At 37.9% G+C, this 21710-nt stretch overlaps 1 protein-coding gene across 6 annotated transcripts in view; it reads right to left on the bottom strand.

Moving 5' to 3' along the window:
- Positions 1-37: 37 nt before the first annotated feature.
- Positions 38-21710, bottom strand: part of AMN1 (antagonist of mitotic exit network 1 homolog) — a 66167-nt gene continuing 44494 nt past the window's right edge. For 5 of the 6 annotated variants that reach the window (XM_023555224.2, XM_023555237.2, XM_023555218.2 and 2 more), the window contains one exon: positions 38-6607. In XM_023555224.2, the coding sequence (XP_023410992.1) occupies positions 6534-6607 (74 nt within the window). In that variant the 3' untranslated portion in view covers positions 38-6533. Of the gene's footprint in view, positions 6608-12422; positions 20723-21710 lie in introns of those variants that run through there. The other variant, XM_023555234.2, reaches the window with a different exon arrangement.

The raw sequence follows: 21710 nt of genomic DNA, 5'->3' as shown, positions 1-21710 counted from the left end.
CACCATTTATGTTTAAAAATATATATATATGTGTGTATCTGTATAAAATACGTATTTGTTTGTAGTATACATAGAATATCCCTGGAAGGATACATAAGGAACTGGTAACGATGGTTGCCTTCTGAGAGGGAACCAGATGACTGGTGGACTGGAGTGGGAAGGAGACCTAGTTTTTACTTTTGGGTCTTGGAATTTTATACTAATTATATGTACTGTTTTTCCTATTCTCTAATTTAAAACTAAACCCTAGCACTATATATGTTACAAGTGAAATATAAAATGCAGCCACCATAGTGTACTGTCATGCTTGTACATACTGTTTAGGAATTGATTCTGAGACTTGAATCATATGCTTTGTAATAAGCACATGCCGCTGGGATTAAGATGCCAGGAAGATGTGCTCAGAGTTATATTCATACAGCAGAAGTGTGGAAAAGGCAATTAAGGGCAAACTGCTGGTTAAATAGGAAAATAGGATAATTAGGTAGGAGTTTTAGAGCTGGGGTCACAAAGGATCCTCAGATATCTTGTGATTCTTCAACTTTGGAAGCCAGAGTTTATTACAGCCCGAAGAATCAACTGTTGCTGTGTCCAATTTTCATTGGTGTCTGTAAATCCCAAATTTTGATTCAGCCTTGGTTAAAATTAATAGAAATTATAGGCCAAAATGGCATTGGAAGAGGATATTTGAGAGTAAATACTTCTGTTGATATATTCTTTGAATATTCAGGCACTGCTGGTTATTGCCCTTATACTAAGCAAGATAAAACAGAGAAGATTAGAGAAAATAATACTCGGGAACAGTGTTAGAAACTTGCCTGGTGACGTAAAGGCTAGAATTAAATTTAAACTTCTACAAACCCAATGTTTGTTATACTCACTTAATTTATGAGAAGGGCACAGGAAGGTCTCTGAGGTATTTAACTGTTAAAAAATATTTTGTAATCTTCCATGTATATAACACTAAGCCTTGAAGTGACTTCACAGCTTAACAAACAGGTGTGTTACAGGAAATTGTATTTGTTCACCTTAGTACTGAATAAGTTTGTTACAGGAAACAAAGCAGAGATGTCACTTTGATGACTCAGGTGCATCTGATCCAAGCCATGTATCTTCAGTTGCCTCATATGCATGCGAAAGTTGGACTATGAATAAGGAAGACTGAAGAATTGACGCATTTGAATTGTGGTGTTGGCGAAGAAGAATATTGAGTATACCATGAACTGCCAGGAGAATGAACAAATCTGTCTTGGAGAAGTACATTTAGAATGCTCCTTGGAAGTGAGGATGGTGAGACATCCTCTCACTTGCTTTGGACATGTCATTAAAAAAAAAATAAAACTTGCTTTGGACATGTCATTAAAAGGGACCAATCACTGAAGGACATCATGCTTGGTAGAACGCAGCGTGTCCAAAAAGGAGGGAGACTCCCAATGGGATAGATTGACACAGTGGGTGCAACAATGGGCTCAAAGATAGCAACAAATGTGAGGATGGTGCAGGACCTGGCAGTGTTTAGTTCATGTATGTAAGATCACCATGAGTCACCTAACAACAACAACAAGGAAATGGAATTTTATTATTTAAACTTTAAATTCACAAGCCTTGTGATTAGCCCACCACTCTATGTAGGTGTCTGGGTGTGAGTGTGGGTGTGGGTATGTGGGTGGAATAGCTTTTCTGGTAAAGTACTGGGTCTCACTTTCTCCTTGCTCAAATGGTGCCTCAGGCAGAGTCTGACTCGAACATAAAGCAATATTTGATTTCTTCCATGCTACTACTGATCCAGATAGTGCTATCCTGCAGTGTAGAAGTGATTTAATAATGAACAGTATAGATTAATAGGTAAACGTGTGCTTATCAGTTAACATGGAACATTGATTGAAGTCTCTTTTCCTTCTACTAAAAATCATGTATATATATACACTCACACACATACATAGACACATACACTTGACTGGGGTTAACCAAAACCAGATCCAATGCCCTTGAGTTGATTTCAACTTAGGGAGAGCAAATGGTAAAAGGACCAGAGTTCAATGGGGGATGTTGTTGTTGCTAGATGCTGTTGATTCCCTTCCAACTTATAGTGACCCTGTCTACGTACAACAGAATGAAATGTTGCCCAGTCCTGCACCACCCTCACAATCGTTGCTATGTTTGAACCCATTACTGCAGCCACTGTGTCAGTCCATCTTGTTGAGGGTCTTCCTCTGTTTTGCTGACCCTCTAATTTAGCAAGCATGGTGTCCTTCTCCAGGGACTGGTCCCTGCTGATAACATGTCCAAAGTAAGTGAGATGAAGTCTCACCATCTTGGCTTCTAAAGAGCAATCTGGCTGTATTTCTTCCAAGACAGATTTGTGCATTCTTCTGGCAGTCCATGGTATATTCAATATTCTTTGCCAACAGCATAATTCAAAGGCATCAATTCTTTGGTCTTCCTTATTCATTGTCCAGCTTTCACATGCATATGAGGTGACTGAAAATACCATGGCTTGGGTCACACGCACTTTAGCCCTCAAAGTGACATCTTTGCTCTTTAACACTTTAAAGAGGTCTTTTGCAGTAGATTTGCCCAATGCAATATGTTGTTTGATTTCTTGACTGCTGCTTTCATGGGCGTTGATTGTGGATCCAAGCAAATGAAATCCTTTACAACTTCAGCATTTTCTCCATTTATGATGTTGCTTACTGGTCCAGTTGTGAGGATTTTTATTTTCTTTATGTTGAGGTGCAATCCATACTGAAAGCTGTAGTCTTTGATCTTCATCAGTAAGTGCTTTAAGCCCTCTTCACTTTCAGCAAGCAAAGTTGTGTCATCTGCATATGGCAGGTTGTTAATGAGTCTTCCTCCAGTCCTAATGCCATGTTCTTCACATATAGTCTAGTTTCTCGGATTATTTGCACAGCATACAGATTCAATAAGTATGGTGAAAGAATACAACGCTGACACATCTTTCTGATTTTAAACCATGCAGTATCTCCTTGTTCTGTTCAAACAACTACCTCTTGGTCTACGTATGGATTCCACATGAGCACAATTAAGGGTTCTGGTCCTATTCTTCACAAAGTTATCCATAATTATGATCTACACAGTTGAATGCCTTTGTGTAGTCAATAAAACGCAGGTAAACATCTTTCTGTTAGTCTCTTTTTTCAGCCAAGATCCATGTGACATCAGCAATGATATCCCTTGTTCCACATCCTTTCTAAATCTGGCTTGAGTTTCCTACAGTCCCCTGTCAATGTATTGCTGCAACTGTTTTTGAATTATTTCCAGCAAAATTTTAATTGTGATATTAATGATATCATTAGATAATTTCTGCATTGTGTTGGATCATCTTTCTTTGGAATGGGCACAGATATGGATCTCTTCCAGTCAGATGACCAGTTAGCTGTCTTCCAAATTTCTTGGCATAGATGAGTGAGCACTTGCAGCGTTGCTTTCATTTGTTGAAACATCTCAGCTGGTATTCCGTCAATTCCTAGAGTTTTGTTTTTTTGCCAACGTCTTCAGTGAAGCTTGGTTAAGTGCTTCCAGCTGTTAACCAAAAGGTCAGTAGTTCAAATCTACCAGCTGTTCTTTGGAAGCCCTATGGGACAGCTCTACTTTGTCCTTTAGGGTCACTATGAGTCAGAATCAACTCAACAGCAATAAGTTTTGGGGTTCAGTGCAGCTTGGACTTCTTTTTTCAGTACCATTGGTTCTTGATCACATGCTACCTCCTGAGATGGTCGAATGTCGACCAATTCTTTTTAGTACGGTGACTCAGTGTATTTCTTCCATCTTCTTTTGATGCTTCCTGCATCATTTAATACTTTGTCTATAGAACCCTTCAATATCGCAACTTGAGATGGTAGAGAAGCTCAATATCATCAGTCAGAACAAGGCCAGGGACCAATTGTGGAACAAACCATGATATGCGCATTCAAGTTGAAGCTGACGAAAATTAAAACAAGGCCACAAGAGCCAAAGTACAAACTTGAGTATCTCCCACCTGAATTTAGAGACCATCTCAAGAACAGATTTGACACACTGAACACTAATGACCGAAGACCAGATACATCAAGGACATCAAATATGAGGAAAGCAAAAGGTCGTTAAAAAGACAGGAAAGAAAGAAAAGACCAAAACGGATGTCAGAAGAGACTGAAACTTGCTCTTAAATGTAGAGTAGCTTAAAGCATATGGAACAAATGATGAAGTAAAAGATTTCAAAGGGCAGCTCAAGAAGACAAAGTGAAGTATTATAATGAAAGTGCAAAGACCTGGAGTTAGAAAACCAAAAGGGAAGAACGCACATATCTCAAGCTAAAAGAGCTGAAGAAAAATTTAAGCTCCAAGTTGCAATGTGGGATAGTTTTATTTAAGTGTCACATGATTTATCTTTTCTCCTGTAGAGCAAGGACATTTACTCTTATTTTCCAATACTTGGAATGTTTAGTGTGCTATAAAATTAATAAAAGTATATATATATAGTATATATATATATATATATATAGTAGTCCTCACTGTCATTAGGGGCAGTGGACATACTCTCAAAAACAGGCATTTATTGTTTTCTCTGTAATTTCAACAACCAGAGAATAATGGTGTAATTTCTCCATTAACCTGTGTATGACCTGACAAGAAAGAGATGACACACTAAGGAGGGGTGATTGAAGAGGGTTTAAGGTGGGGACTATTTATATATATAGTATGAAATTGCAGATGTGAAGCATCCATTAATTATTCCTGGAGACTCTCAGAGGGAATTATTTTTTATTCTTTGTTTCCTTATTCATTCAACAAATATTTGAGGGCTTATTAAGTACCAGTACTCTTCTAGGCACTAGGATAGAGCAGTGAACAAAAGGGACAAAAAATTGTCTTCTTGGAATTTATATTTTACGATGGGAAACAGAAAATGAACAAATGAAAAATAAAATAGGTTTCAGAGGGTAATAGATGGTAAGAGAAATACAGCAGGTACAGGTAACAAGGAGTACTGGAGTGGGGATGAGGTACTGAAATTTTAAACAGAGTGGTGAGGAATAGTTAATAAAACCAGTAAGAAAAATGCAAGATCAAACCGGAAACTGCTTTAGGAAGATAAACCCTTTATAGACCCTAACAAGCTCAACCTTAGATCTTGAAACTAGTTTCACAAAAAGAAGTGGCGGGCGAGGTCGTAGCTACTGAGTTGGTTAGAAATTCCATATTAATTTTATTGAATTTGTCTTTAGAACAATTTCATAGATGGAACAGGCTTTACCCATTTAAATATATATACATACACCACCCATGCAGTGGCCATATATACATCTACACCATAACATGCCACATTTATGAAGTAACTAATAGTAAGGACAAGAATTAGATATGTAACCCCTCCCCCTAAACGTGTACAATAAACTTACCATACCATATGCTTTGTTTTTTTACTGCATCAGAGGCAAAACAGGAAATATTTAAGTCTCAAAGGATAGGTTCATGGTACAGGGAATATGCTGAATTTAGGGGGGTAGTTTAAGCAAAATATCCATGGAAGAAAGATGTGGCGGTCAGCTACTGTAAAGATTTCAGCTTTGGCAACCCTATGGGGCAGTTTTACTCTGTACTATAGGGTCGCTATGAGTTGGAATCCACTCAATGGCAGTGCGTGGTTAAGCATGGTATACTTCCGACAATCTTGTGATTAAGGAAGAGTAATATATTTCATTTGAAAACAAAGACCTGTGCTGTTTATTTCATAATGGGAAACCAATACAGTGTCAGAATACAAATTCTCAAATGATAGTTTGCAGCTATTTTCAAACATTTCTAAACACAATTTTGCTGAGGGAGAAAGTTCACTAACAACACACATTTGGGAAGATTAGCCATAAAGATCAATGAAAAAAGTGGGTGGACAAGAATCTCAGTGACATTCAGATGCTAAATGGCTAAGGTATATGATATCATGGGTTATGACGTTAAACTATTACGTTCCTTTGTTTCATTGAAATGATAAATTCTATAAAGAATTTGCAAGCCTGATGTTCAGCTTTGCTTTTGGCAAATGGGCATTTAAATACTTGAAGAAGGTAGAAGCCGGAAAACAGCTAGGAAGGGTTTTATGCTTTTAGAAATACCCTCATTTAGAGTTCTCCTAAAGTTCATTTATATTGGTAAATTTCTCTTTTAACAGCTCAAATAGCTTGGAAGGAAAAGGATATCTTCAGGGAACACAGATAATTTAAAACTTTGTTATGTAAGAAACAAAACACAACCTCCCTCTTCAATAGATCAAAAGTCATGCTAGGATTACCATTTAAAAAACAATGTCTTATTAAATATAGAATAATAGCACTATTAAAAGGTTTAAGAGCCTGGTTAACATCAAAGCACAAACCATGTATATACTTGGATTTAGGTGGTTAGCTGAGAGTTATAACTTGAAATATGACAATAAAATAATAGGGTAGTGTTAAATGGAATGCCAATCTCTATAGAGTGTTGTTTCCTGTGAAAGCATTATGAAGGTCCAGTCTGATCAGCTTCAATAAGCATCAATAAACAGTCCACGTCACTTGCTTCAGTTTGTTTGGGCCTACTAACTGCTCCAAGACTTCTCTTGAATGATCTACAAAAGAAAACAATGACAATATATAATTCATAGTCATCGAAGATATTTAATGTTTCCTCATTTGTATTTGTAAACAGGAAATGATAATACCTATCATATCTCATAGGGTTCTCTTGAAAGATCAAACGAGATCCATAAAGCACAGTATACAACTGAATAAACCATTTAATTAATGGTAGTCCTCACTGTCATTAGGGGCAGTGGACATACTCTCAAAAACAGGCATTTATTGTTTTCTCTGTAATTTCAACAACCAGAGAATAATGGTGTAATTTCTCCATTAACCTGTGTATGACCTGACAAGAAAGAGATGACACACTAAGGAGGGGTGATTGAAGAGGGTTTAAGGTGGGGACTATTTACAAAGGTGTGCACAGGGTTAAAGAAAGCCAGCAGGGATGGCAAAACACCTTGGGAAGCTGCAATATACCTGAAGAGGTTAGGGGAGAGAATAGTTACCAGAACATGACAAGCTGAACATTTTTGCATGTTATACAGTGCTATCATAAAGCATGATTTTTAATAGATAACTAATATAGGTTTGCACTGTAATTTAACCAGTCCTTATTACTGGACACTTAGATGGTTTACATTTTTTCAAAGTAGTACAATAGTGATTTTGATATGATGTTCATCTTTTTTTTTTTGCAAAGTCAGTTTTACAAAAATATGAATCAAAGAAAGCAAAAATAGTGATAAAATTTTATTTAAAAAATTGCGTAAGTTAATAAACACATTCCACAGATACAGCTTATGTTGTATGTACCATATCTCTCCGACCCAGTCTTGGATATTCTGTAGTGGTTTCTAGATTTACAGATTCCATAGACCAGTTTTTAAAAAAAGAAAAGAAAAAAGTGCACCCAGCATATAGTTACTAAATTTTATTTTAAGCAAAACAAAAAATATGCAAAAATACCAGCTTACTTTCCCATACAATCACCATTGTTACATGAAACAAGGGGTATGTGAATATTAAAAAAAGTAGGAATGCCAATCTCAGAGTAAAGAATCATCTTTTCTAAGAAATAGGAACTGGTAAATAATATAGTGATTTTTTTTGGCCTCAGATTAGGGAAAATGTCACATATCAACTCTAGCCCTAGGATTCACATTTGAGAGCTACTGTTTATTCTTAGGTGATAAGAAGGACAAAGTGACAGTTATGGACAGATGAGGAAAAAATTCATACTCCATGCTCTAATGACCAACAGCCATAGCTTTATGTTCACAAAACAGCATAATACCACAGTTCTGGCTTAATGAGTTTAAGTGATAGATGTCCGTAAGAATATCATTTTTACGTCTGAATCAATGGGTTCTGCTGTTATGGCCCAGCAAGTTTTGAGCCCTCTGGAACTAAGTGCAACGTATAGAAAACAAAGCTCAACAGTAACAGGAAGAATACGATAAGCCCCCTGGTCAAAGGATCCAGAAAACCAGATATGGAGGTGATATCTCTGATCCTATCTTACACAGGTACTTTTTGGTTTCATAGTCCTCAGTGACTAAAATGCAAAACTGGATGACAGATTTGTTATCTATTGCTCTGATGGATAAGATTTCTATCTTATTTATCGGTACTTTCCTGGGAAAATAAGTGCCTTAGCTTCTAGATATTTTCTTATGCATCAAGTCTTTTCTGTGCCAGAAGTTTCTCTTCCTGTGCTCCACGCCTAATATCTTCATTTGCCCACAACAGATATGACATATTCTATCTGAAACAAATAAACACTATCTCCTCAGTGTAAAATTTCAATCACATTAGATGCTACTGGAAATCACACATCAGATTACAACTTCTGGTGATGACATAACACTGTAAAGTTTAATTTTAAAGTATTATTTTGAACAGTGGTAGAAATGAGAAAATGGTACATTACAGGCATGAATACAATAATAATTCAGGCATTTTTATACAAAGTTAATTTTTATAAATGAAGACTGAAATTTTTAGCAAATTGGAGGATAGCGTGTAAGGGGGAGGGGAAGAGCTTGCACTCAGGAAGAGGAAGAGGCAGGGGGTGGTGACATTCCTCAATAAGACAGTCCCTACAAAGGAAGAGACAGGGGGTGGTGACATTCCTCAATAAGATGGTCCCTACATAATTAAACTTTAAGCCAAGGAAATGATCCTTACAGGAGTCCTTAATTTGATAAAGTCCTTAACTTGATAAAGTCCCTAACTTGATAAGGTCCCTAACTTGGAATTAAATCTTAAGCCAAGGAAATAGTCTTCATAGGGGTCCTGTTCTGGCTGTTAAATGTTAACAGAGAGAGATAAGAGACAAGAGGGGCATAAAACTCTAAAAAAATGACTATCGGGGCACTCAGATTCTTTCTCTACCTGAGTAGCCCACTTGATGCTTCCTAGTCAAGTGTGCTTTTACTGCTAACCGTCTGCTTGTTAATAAACCTCTGCTCACTTGGCACTATTTGTCCCAGTGTTTGAATTCTTTCCTACACCCAAGACAAGAACTGAGGCCATTCTCCGGTAACAAACGTATCAATCAATAACTGCATTTACCAACCAAATTAGAGCACCAAAGAAGAAAACAGAGAGACGACTGCTACGGAAAGCCAGCACGAGTAGCTCCGCAAACCCTCTCCCCAGCAAAACAACCATAGCTGGTGAAAGTGATTAAAAAACAAACAAACAAAAAAACCCCAACCATTTAAAATCTCTATAAACTGTCCTAAGGGCACACAGCAAAAGAGGAAGCATTTATTCAAGAAAATCTACTAAATCTAGTAAGAAAATTATGAGTCTGTAGGACTTGCTACAACCTCCTCCCTCCCTCACAGCTCATTGTGACAGAAGTTCCACTCCAGGAAGGTGTAGCCAAGAACACAGGGCATCATCTCCCCTCAGATCTCAGTTGATGGTTATGGTATCCCCCCTAGAAGCAGCAGGCCACCAGCATTTCTTATCCCCCCGCCCTGCTAGCTCTGTGTTGCAGAAGCTTGATTCCAGGGAAAAACAGCTGAGAGGTCTGAGGCTTTCTTCCTCCAGCCCCCACTAGTAGGGCAAAAGCTCTGCACCACACATGGCAGGTCAAGAACACTGGGGCCCTGATCATCTTCCTCACCCCAGCTTGCTCATGGGAAAGAGGTTCCATGCTGGGAGAAGCAATTCAAGAAAACCAGAGGCTACTGTCCTGAGCCAGTACCCTGCTTATGAAGCAGGGATATCCCTAGAGAGAAGTAGGCCACTGTCCCTGTCCACAGCTCCAGAGCAAGGACATAGAGGTTTTGCCCAGGGAAAGAGGGAGGCTGTAAGGACAGGGAGCTCCAGAGCTCCCTTCAAAGGAACTGATTTTATTTGTCCATTAACTGATAAATAGATAAACAAAATGTGGTATTATCTATATAATGGAATATTATTCAGCCATGAAAAGTACTGATATACGCTACAGCATAAATGAACCTTGAGAAAAATATGCTATGTGAAAAAAAAAAAAAAATTTTTTTTTTTTTTTTTTTTGTGTGAAAGACGTCATAAAAAAAGGACACATATTATATGACTCCATGTATACGAAATGTCCAGAAGGCAAATCCACAGAAACAGAAAGTAGATTAGTAGTTGCCAGGCGCTGGGAGAAGCAGGGAATGGGAAACGACTGCCAATGGGTGTCGGGTTTCTTTTGGGGGTGATGAAGAGTTCTAAAACTGATTGTGGTAAGAGTCTACAACTCTGAATCTATTAAAAACCACTGAATTGTATACTTAGAATAGATGAATTGTATGGCATGTGAATTATGTCATTAAAGTTGGGGGAAAAAAAGCCATGAAAGTATACGACGTTTTTCAAGGTTGCTATTAAGAGGCCTTAATTAATTAACTAGGAGCCCTGGTGACACCACTATTAAGTGTTTGGCTGCTAAATGAAAGGTTGGCAGTTCAAACCCATCAGCCATTCCAAGGGAGAAAAAACCTGGCGATCCGCTCCTATAAAGATTGTAGCCTAAAGGTCATGGAAGCTCCGTAGGCACATCCAAACTCCCTGAGGAACAAATTACTGGGCTGAGGGCGGTGGGGACCATGATCTCAGGGAACATCTAGCTTAATTGGCATAACATAGTCTATAAAGAAAATGTTCTACATTCTACTTTGGTGAGTAGCGTCTGGGGTCTTAAAAGCTTGTCAGCGGCCATCTAAGATATTCTACATGGAAAATGGAGCAAGGGAAAATGAAGAAAACTAAAGACACAAGGGAGAGATTAGTCCAAAGGACTAATGGACCACAAATACCACAGCCTTCACCAGACTGAGTCCAGCACAACTAGATGGTGCCCAGCTACCACCATCAACTGCTCTGACAGATCACAACACAGGGTCCTAGACAGAGCTGGAGAAAAATATAGGACAAAATTTCAACTCACATACACATACAAAAGGACCAGACTTACTGGCCTGACAGAGACTAGAGAAAACCCGAGAGTATGGCCCCCAAACACCCTTATAGCTCAGTAATGAAGTCAATCCTGAGGTTCACCCTTCAGCCCCAAATTAGACAGGCCCATAAAACAAAACAAGACTAAAGGGGCACACTAGCCCAGGGGCAAGGATAAGGAGGCAGGAGGGAACAGGAAAGCTGGTAATGGGGAACCCAAGGTAGAGAAGGGAGAGTGTTGATATATTGTGGGGTTGGCAACCAATGTCACAAGACAATATGTGTATTAATTGTTTAATGAGAAACTTGTTTGCTCTGTAAACCTTCATCTAAAGTATAATTAAAAAAAAAGTATGTCTGCCCAGACCAATCATTAGTGCTAAATTTTCATTACTAAATAATTCTATATCATATAGAAATATTTTGACGCCAGAGTTACTTTAGTGAATCTACCTTGAGATTTCATATATGTTTCAACTAACCAAAAAAATCATTTATTCATTTTCATAATTGTGTAAATTATGGCATGTTTCTGCATGCTATTTTACACAAAAGCAACCTAGAGGCTCAACATGTGCATTATTCCTTTTACTTTTTTAGGTATCAGATATAAAAGCTTTCTTTGGGCTACTCATTAATAAATTTTTATTAAGGACTTGTATGTGAAAGAGAGAATGGAAGTTAACATCTACGTGTGACTAACTTATGGTCCTTGCTCCCTAAAGTTTTTAATTTAAAAGACATGTAGCCAATGGCTTTAGTTTCTTATGTGTAAAAATACACTTATAATGATTCATAAAAAAAAAAAATTCAGCCTAGGAAACCCTATGGGGCAGTTCTACTCTGTCACATGGGGCCACTATAAGTCAGAATGGACTCTACAGCACACAACAACAATTGATTAACTAAAGACAAGACTGTTTGAGTGCCTACCATGTATTTTCTTAAAATGATTGTTGCTTTTGTTAGTTGCCACTGAGTCAATTCTAATTCATGGTGACCCTGTGTGTACAGAGCAGAGCTGCTCCAGAGGGTTTTCAAGGCTGTGTTCTTTCAGAAGCAGATTGCTAGGCCTGTCTTGCAAGGTCCCTCTGGGTGAGTTTGAACCATCAACCTTTCAGATCGTAGTACAGCGTAAACTGTGTGTGCCACTCAGGGACTCCTAGATGATTCTTAAAGTTAATTATGGTTCTTAAAATTAAGTTTAAAATTCTTATTTTAAGACAGTAAGCTTTAAAATTAATACAAATTTTACAGTTCTTATCTAAATCATAGTAATCTTTTTAATCATCTTGAATTGTTAATGAGTCTTTACATTTTTAGAGTTAAAATCTAATTAACATTATATTATGGAAATTATTCTTCGATTAAAAAACAAAAACATAATTACTATACATTCAAATTTATATACGGTAGGCACTCAATACTCTGTGTAACAAACAGATTTATAGATTCCACTGAAATTGTCTTTTTTTTTAAATCTACTACAAAATGTCTTCTTTAAAAATGAATAATCTTGTACCATAAATGCTTGATTGACTTGAAAAGGGAGAGGACAACTTTAGTTGTTGTGCAATTAGCTTTTCAATTTTATCTTCAAGCTATTTTTTTTAATAATTTTTATTGTGCTTTAAGTGAAAGTTTACAAATCAAGTCAGTCTCTCACACAAAAACTTATATATACCTTGCTATATACTCCCAATTACTCTCTCCCTAATGATACAGTCCACTCCCTCCCTCCACTCTCTCTTTTTGTACCCATTTTGCCAGCTTCTAGCCCCCTCTACCCTCTCATCTCCCCTACAGGCAGGAGATACCAACATAGTTTCAAGTGTCCACCTGATCCAAGAACTTCACTCCTCACCAGCATCCCTCTCCAACCCATTGTCCAATCCAATCCATGTCTGAAGAGTTGGCTTTGGGAATGGTTCCTGTCCTGAGCCAGCAGAAGGTCCGGGGGCCATGACCACCGGGGTCCTTCTAGTCTTAGTCAGACCATTAAGTCTGGTCTTTTTATGAGAATTTGGGGTCTGTATCCCACTGATCTTCTGCTCCCTCAGGGTTCTCTGTTGTGTTCCCTGACAGGGCAGTCATCAGTTGTTGCTGGGCACCATCTAGTTCTTCTGGTCTCGGGATGATATAGTCTCTGGTTCACATAGCTCTTTCTGTCACTTGGGCTTCAAGCTATTTTTGAAGCATCTCACGACTGAATAAGATGCATTTCAAAAACAAAAGCACAGATGAAATGAAAGAGGACCTAAATAAATGGAAAGAAGTTCTGTGTTCATGGATTGGAAGACTTAATATTGTTAATATGTCAATGCTGACCAATGTTATACACAGATTCTTGTCAAAATTTCAACAGCCTTTTTTGCAGAAAATAGAAAAGCTGATCCTCAAGAAGGCGTCCTTCTAACAAGGTGAGCTCTGACCTAATTCTGGGTGACTAAGGCTTAAAGATGATATCCATCTAACTTGTTAGCTCTGACCCAGCTCTAGGGGGTTGGAGCTGAGAGAGCGAATGCCTTGAATGCCTTGTGAGTGGAAGCAACAAGAATTAGAGAAGTGCGAAACTGTTTCTACACTTTGGGAACTGGATTCATGCCAAACCTTACCATGCAGTTAGCAATGAAAGTGAGAATTGCCCATTGTGCCCCTTGCTGAGTACAGTGGGGCCTGGAATTTATATAAATTTGGGGGCCTTCTCTAAGAAAGAAAATACAAAAATGAAATAAAGTATAAAAGTACACAATAACTTAGAATAAGGAAAATCATCACAACAAAATACTGCATAACTGGAGATTCAGGTCTCTTTCTTCTGAGATCTCTTTAGTCACTTTATCTGAAATCCTTATATAGAATTGCTTTCTGACTGCATCCTGGCTTTCCTGGCTTACCATAGAACACTCTAGAATTTCTAGCAATTCCCAGCCCTTACAGGAGCCCTGTGTAAGTGAAGGACCCTGAAGCTTAAGCTTATTAGCTTCATGGCAAATCTACCTCTGGTGGCATGATAGAAAAAAGGTTATAGTCTTTTAAAAGTCTTTTAGGTAGGCCTGAACTCTAATAGCTTTTCTTATCCCTTTTGATATCTCTGTATTGCACAGATTGCTTTCTGATTATAGACATTTTAGCTGGCATTTCTAAGATTATTATGGCTTGTTTCTTAGTTGTGAATTTATTGATTATATCTTATATACAAATCTTTGTTTTCTGATTACATTTGTGTCAGTCCTCTACCCAAACCCAAAACCCAGTGCCGTTGAGTTGATTCTGACTCATAGCCGCCCTACTGGACATAGCAGAACTGCCCCATAGGGCTTCCTAGGAGTGGCTGGTGGATTTGAATTGCCCATCTTTTGGTTAGCAGCCAAATGCTTAACCACTGTGCCACCAGAGCTCTCACTCTCCTATAAAACCAAAACCAAACCCACTGCCATTGAGTCAATTCCAACTCGTAGTGACCCTAAAGGACAGAGTAGAACTGCCCCATAGAGTTTCCAAGGAGTGGCTAGTGGATTTGAACTGCCGATATTTTGGTTAGCAGCTGTGGCACTTAACCACTACACCACCTGGGTTTCCTCACTCCTGAATAGGAATAAATCAATTCTATAGGAATTTTTTTTTTTTAGGAATTTACTATTGGGCAAAAATAAGAAGACATTTTCCCTCTAATTAGTAAGTTGCAAGTGCTTTACCACTACGCCACCAGGTCTTCCTAGTAAGCATACAGCATATTTTTATGTAATTAAAATTTTTGCTGCTAGATGGCGGTATTACATTACTCAAAATCTTCTTAGGCACCTTCCCATGAGAATACAGTTAGGATATCTAGGACTGTGGATTTCAACAGCAGGAATATTCAATGCCTGTGGGTTTATTATGATGTAGGGAGAAACTGTGGGCTCTCTTAAGTACTTCATGATCCCTTGCCAGAATATTTTACAGAAATACAGACTTTCAGGACTGAAAAAGACCCTGAAGATCAATTAAATCAATTACACTTCTTTTTTTTTTTTTTTTTTGTACTTTAGATGAAGGTTTACAGGACAAACTAGTTGCTCATTAAACAATTAGTATTCCCATTGTTTTGTGACACTGGTTACCAACCCCAGAACATGTCAACACTTTCCCCTTCTCCACCTTGGGTTCCCTATTACCAGCTTTCTGTCTCCTCCTGACTTCTACTCCTTGCCCCTGAGCTGGTGTGCCCATTTAGTCTCATTTTGTTTTACAGGCCTGTCTAACCTTTGAATGAACAGTGAACCTCAGGAGTGACTTCATTTACTGACCTAAAAGGGTGTCCAGGGGCCATACTCTCAGGGTTTCTCCAGTCTCTGTCGGGCCAGTAAGTCTGGTCTTTTTTTGCGAGTTATAATTTTGTTCTACATTTTTTCTCCGGCTCTGTCCAGGATCCTCTATTGTGATCTCTGTCAGAGCGGTCCGAGGTGGTAGCTGGGCACCATTTAGTTGTACTGGACTCAGTCTGGTGGAGGCTGTGGTAGATGTGGTCCATTAGTCCTTTGGACTAATCTTTCCCTTGTGTGTTTAGTTTTCTTCATTCTCCCTTCTCCAGACGGGGTGAGGCCAGTGGAGTATCTTAAATGGCTGCTCATAAGCTTCTAAAACCCCAGATACTACTCACCAAAGTAGAATGTAGAATATTTTCTTTATAAAGTATGTTATGCCAATTGAGCTAGGTGTTCTCTAAGACCATGGTTCCCACAGCCCTCAGCCCAGTAATTTTTTCCCTTGTTTGGATGTGACTGTGGAGCTCCCATGACCTTGCCTTGGACAAGTTACGCTGGCTTTCCCAGTATCGCGTACTGTCTTACCCTTCACCAAAGTTACCACTTATCTATTGTCTATTTGCAAAGTCTGGTGACATAGCGGTTATGAACTATGGTTGCTAACCAAAAGGTCAGCAGTTCGAATCCACCAGACACTCCTTGGAAACCATATGCGGCAGTTCTACTCTGTCCTATAGGGTTGCTATGAGTAGAGTTTATTGTCTATTTAGTGTTTTTCGATCTCTACCCCTTCCCTCCCTCATTAACTATCAAAGATTGTTTCTTTTTGTGTGTAAACCCTTTCATGAGTTTTTATAGTAGTAGTCTCATAATACAATATTTGTCCTTTAGTGTTTGACATCTTTCACTCAGTATAATGCCCTCCAGATTCATCCATGTTGTGAGATGCTTCGCAGATTCATCATTGTTCTTTATCGTTGTGTAGTACTCCCTTGTGTGTAGGTACCACAGTTTGTTTATCCATTCATCTGTTGATCGGCCTATAAGTTGTTTCCATCTTTTTGCTATTATGAACAATGCTGCAATGAACATGGGTGTGCATATGTCTATTCATGTGATGGCTCTTATTTCTCTGGAGTATATTCCTAGGAACGGGATTGCTGGATCACATGGTATTTCTATTTCTAGCTTTCTAAGGAAGAGCCATATCATTTTTCAAAATGATTATACCATTTCACATTCAACATTCATTATTTTCTGTTTTTTGGTTTGTGCCTGTAATGCCCGGGTGAGATGGTATCTCATTGTGGTTTTGTAAATCAATCACTCTTTTGATGCCTCATGTCACCCTCCCATTTCCTTCCCTTTCCTAGTAACAGTTAAGCTACTTTACACCAAAGGCTCAAGAAGTTGTCTGATGGGAAAAGAATTACATGTGAATCAGGTGACTTAGGTTTTACTTCCAGTTCTATTATCAGTTATCTATAACATCTGGGGCAAGCCTTGTAAACCCACTGTGTCTCTGTTCCCTGATCTTTAAAATGAGGGAGTTGTGCAGATGACCCCTAAGAAGCCTTTCACCAAGTCCCTAAAAATGTTTGACTAATATAAATGGAGACCACTTTTTGAAAGAGATTCATGGCGGGGACTTTTGGAGCACCAAGGATAAAAGGAAACTATGGGAACTATAAACTTTTAACAAACCAAATTTTCAAACAATCAAGGAAAATATAACACGGGCATTTTTGGTAAAATTTTTTTTTTTTTATATGGTGAAAAAAAGTGAGGCTGGGCACATTGATCAAAGTTCCAATGCTTCATTACACTGTCTGACATAAAGAAGTTCTGCTATGCCAGTTTAGTAATAAATGAATGAAACAGAATGAGGAAGCAGAACAATATAGGGTTTAGAAAAAGAAATATAGGAAATAAAAGAGTCAGCTTTTAAGTAAAGAATCAGCTTAAATTAAAGAGAAACTCTGACGCAAACCACTAGGGTTTTAAAATACTTTGTTTTTTTGGTGCTTTATGGTAAATATTGGAAGATTTATTATCTGGGAAGCTAAGTAAAGATCTTGCCTGTAAAGTAGTCTGACTCAAATAAATCCTAAAGTGCAAGTAAAATTCGACTCAACAATCAAAAGTGGCAGATTTCCTGTTGGATTTTCCTGCCTTTCAATGTAAAACATAAAGACTCTCTTGCTGTCTACTTGCTTTATTGCTCTTCTGTTAAAAATTTTTATACAGGCAAGAGTGAAAATGGCTTCTCTGGGTCAAGAGCCAAACAAAATTAGTCACTAGGCCATTTAAAAAAAAAACAGCATTATGTAAAATCGAACTTGGGCAAGTTTTTCTTATCAGCATGAGTTAGCGTAAGTTGTTGTTAGGTACCACTGAGTCGCTTTGGAATTATAGTGACCCTATGTACAGCAGAATGAAACACTGCCCAGTTCTGCACCATAGTCATAATCATTGTTATGCTTCAGCCCATTGTTGCAGCCACTGTGTCAATCCATCTTGTTGAGGGTCTTCCTCTTTTTTACTGACTGTGTACTTTACCAAGCATGATGTCCTTCCCCAGGGACTAGTCCCTCCTGATAACGATGCCCAAAGTACATGAGACAAAGTCTCACCATCCTAGGGAGCATTCTGGCTGTACGTTTTCCAAGACAGATTTGTTCATTCTTCTGGCAGTCCACGGTACCCATGGCATATTTGATATTCTTCGCCAACACTATATTCAAAGGCGTCAATTTTTCTTCAGTCTTACTTATTCATTGTTCAGCTTTTGCATACTTATGAGGCAACTGAAAACACCATGGCTTGGGTTAGGCGTACCTTAGTCCTTATAGTGACATCTTTGCTTTTTAACACTTTAAAGAGGTATTTTGCAGTACATTTGCCCAATGCAATGTATCCTCTGATTTTCTGACTGCTGCTGCCATAGGCGTTTATAGTGTATCCAAGTAAAAGGAAATCCTTGACAACTTCAGTCTTTTCTCTGTTTATCATGATGTTGTTTATTGGCCCAGTTGTTTTATTTATATTGAAGTGTAATCCATACTGAAGGCTGTGGTCTGTGATCTTCATCAGGAAGCGCTTCAAGTTCTCTTCACTTTCAGCAAGCAAGATTGTGTCATTTGCATATCACAGGTTTTTAATGATTCTTCCTCCAAGCCTGATGGTGCATTCTTCTTCATGTAGTCTCCCTTCTTGGATTATTTGCTCAGTATATAGATTGAATAAGTATGGTGAAAGGATACAACCCTAACACACATCTTTCCTGACTTTAAACCACATAGTATCCCCTTCTTCTCTTTGAACGACTGCCTCTTGGTCTATGTACAGGTTCCTCGTGAGCACAATTAAGTGTCCTGGAATTCCCATTCTTTGCAATGTTATAATTTGCTAGGATACACATAGTCAAATGCCTTTTTGTCATCAATAAAACACAGGTAAATATTTTTCTGGTATTCTCTGCTTTCAGCCAAGATCCATTTGACATCAGCAATGATATCCCTCATTCCACGTCCTCTTCTGAATCTGGCTTAAGTTAGCAATACTTATCAAAATGATTTAAGAACACTCATCCAATCAAGATAAGCCAGCTTAGCATTCAGTGACCAACTTTTCCAAAACAAAAGGAAAATTAAATATGATTAACTAATCTAAGCAAAGGGCAAGATACTTACTCATCTAAGCAAGCTTTAAAAAGGCATTATCACTGTGAGGAGCCCTGGTGGTTCAGTGGTTAAGGCTCTGCTGCTAACCAAAAGGTCGGCAGTTTGAATCCACCAGCCACTCCTTGGAAACCCTGTGAGGCAGTTCCACTCTGTCCTATAGGGTCACTATGAGTCGGACTTGACCACAGTGGGTTTTCTAGTTTTGTCACTGTGTAAAAATCCGAACCCCCTCACTATTTTCAGTCTAAGGTGCTCCCTGTTTGAGACAGCTTCTCGCTCAACAAACCTTGTTAACTCATTAAGCAAATTTTTTCTTTGAGACTTTTAAAGTCTAAACTTCCATGCTCATGAATACTGAGATGCGTGTTATTATAGGAGATTAACAATGGTGTATAAATTGAATTTATAGATAATCATTGCAAATATAATTGAATTAAAAAGAATTTAATGAGTTAAAAAATTTTTTTTCCATCCAAAATACTAACTTCCTTAAAAAGTACATCTTGATTTACAATATGTCAAGTACCAATTTAGTTTGTTGTTTTTTCCGCAGAAATCAAATCAAAGTGCTTCTAAAAATTTCAAGACCTAACTCATAATGTGAAGTTCTGTTTAAAGTCTGAATGTAAGGTTAAGAAATTCTACAAATACGTAAAAGTACAGTAGAGAAGACAGGTGAATTCAGGGAATTTGATGGGAAACTACAGTGGACACTGCCAATTTGAGGGTCAGGTTGCCTTGAAGATAACATATTATAACTGTACATTCTCACATATGAACAATCACAGGAGTAGATAAGCAACAGTAAACATTATATAGGATGTTATAAAAGAAGAAAGGACTGGTTACTAGGGGCTAAGGGGAGGAAGGAACGGGAGTTACTGCTGAAGGAATACTGAGTGTCTGATGTAAAACTTTTGGAAATGGACAGTGGTGATGGTAGCACAACACGGAAAATGTAATTAATAAAAACAACACTTCTTGCAACCTTTTCAGATTGGCACTGTGCTGAGGCACTTCTTCAGCACTTAGCTAGGCTTACCCTGGGCCTAGAGGTCTGCCTGATGTGAAAGTTTAAGGTTTTCTCGTGTCTCTGCTCAGCACATACACCTTGCCATGACCACTTATGTGGGTTTCTAAATCCCAAGGTATACATGGGCCCTTCAGAATGCTCCAACTTCCCAAAGAAACTCTCTTCCCAGATCCTTGACCCTAACCCTAAACTTTATATTGTACGTCTCAATTGCCCTCTCTTGCCCCAGGCAGCTATAGGCCTTTCAGTTTGCCATAAAGTGACGTGGGTTATGCCCTCCCCTCATGCACAAACTCTTTTGTATTGTCACATCTCTCATTTTTATGACTGATCATTATACCCAAGGGAAAATTAAGGTCCATAGAAGTTAAGTGACTTATTTGAAGTTTTAGAGAACTGTCAGGAGACAGGATCAGTTCTCATTTCACTATATCTTGAGATTTTAGTTTTGGTCTTGATGCTATTGTAAAAAACTGTGTTACATTGGGAAAATAACATTTCAGTATCTCCCTCTCTTATTCTGTGAAATCAGGGGTCAGAAAAATACTATATAACGAAATGAAGGAGTTAGCTATACCAACCAAAAAAAGTATTCTGTGCTACAAAAATTGGAAAATATTTGGATAAACAAAGTTAAACAGGTTTCTCAGCTATAGTACTTCTCAGAGCCTTTGATAAATTAATGTTCATTATAGTGGTGTGTTGCTTTCCAAACTTTTTGGACATGAAAACTCTTTGTGTTTTATGCTGTACCTAAAAAAAAAAAAAAAATTTTTTTTTGTTTATGGATGTCTTCATGTAACATAGTTGATAAATGCTGGACTAGATAATCTTTCAGGTCAACAGTGTTGTAATTCTATCCCAAATATTTTTAATTCCTGCCATTTCAATGTCTACTTACACCACTTCTAGCAGCCAGATGAAATTAAAAGAAGTGATTTGAAAGGGATACGGTATTCTTGTTCCAAACGTTGAAGTAGATTGATAGCTTTGCTTTATGATAAAGCAGTGGTTCTCAATGTGTGGTCCACAGATCCTACAGTCTGAGGCCCTATCAGAGTTGTGAGCTGAACTAGTCGTCTTTTTCATGGAACACCATTTTTACCTCAAAGAACTACTGACAATATAAGGTTACTCAGACTTGGGTACTTTGGCAGACATTTCCTTGAAAAGGAATGAAATGAGCCTGTCAACTCAAAGAAAACAAAGGATGGTATTTGTTGCCAATGATAAAATTTTAGCTTTCAAATGAAAATTCAAAATTTTGAAAGCTGTCAGCTGCCACTGTGGTCTCCACAGCTTCCCAATAGTTTTCTGATGAGATGGTATCAACAAGTGTGATTTTTTGAAGTATAGAAATGTGACAACATTTGGAAGATCTGTATAATTCAGAGAACCAATATTTTCCAGATTACCAATACATGATATTACAAAATCATGCATGGGTAAAATATTAATTTTAAATGCAAGGCAGAGTAGTGGATATGGTTTCAGCTTCTATGCTGTGCTAGCCTTTAGGAAATAACCACCTGTTGAGTTTTGGGGTAATAACAAAGAAGACTATCTACAATAATCTGAAAAGGTAATGAATATATTTCTCTGTTTTCCATGAAATGGGTTCAATATTTTTTAAAAAATTAATGAATTTATTAAAATTTCTCATTTTAATTTCTAATACAGTAAATATGATAAATATAACCCACATAAACAAAAACTCTTTAGTATCCTCAACACTTTTTAA

Source organism: Loxodonta africana, chromosome 4 (genome assembly GCF_030014295.1).
Source record: "Loxodonta africana isolate mLoxAfr1 chromosome 4, mLoxAfr1.hap2, whole genome shotgun sequence".
In the NCBI taxonomy this organism is placed as follows: domain Eukaryota; kingdom Metazoa; phylum Chordata; class Mammalia; order Proboscidea; family Elephantidae; genus Loxodonta; species Loxodonta africana.
The sequence above is the reverse complement of the archived record's forward strand: the minus strand, read 5'-3'. Positions and strand labels throughout refer to the sequence as shown.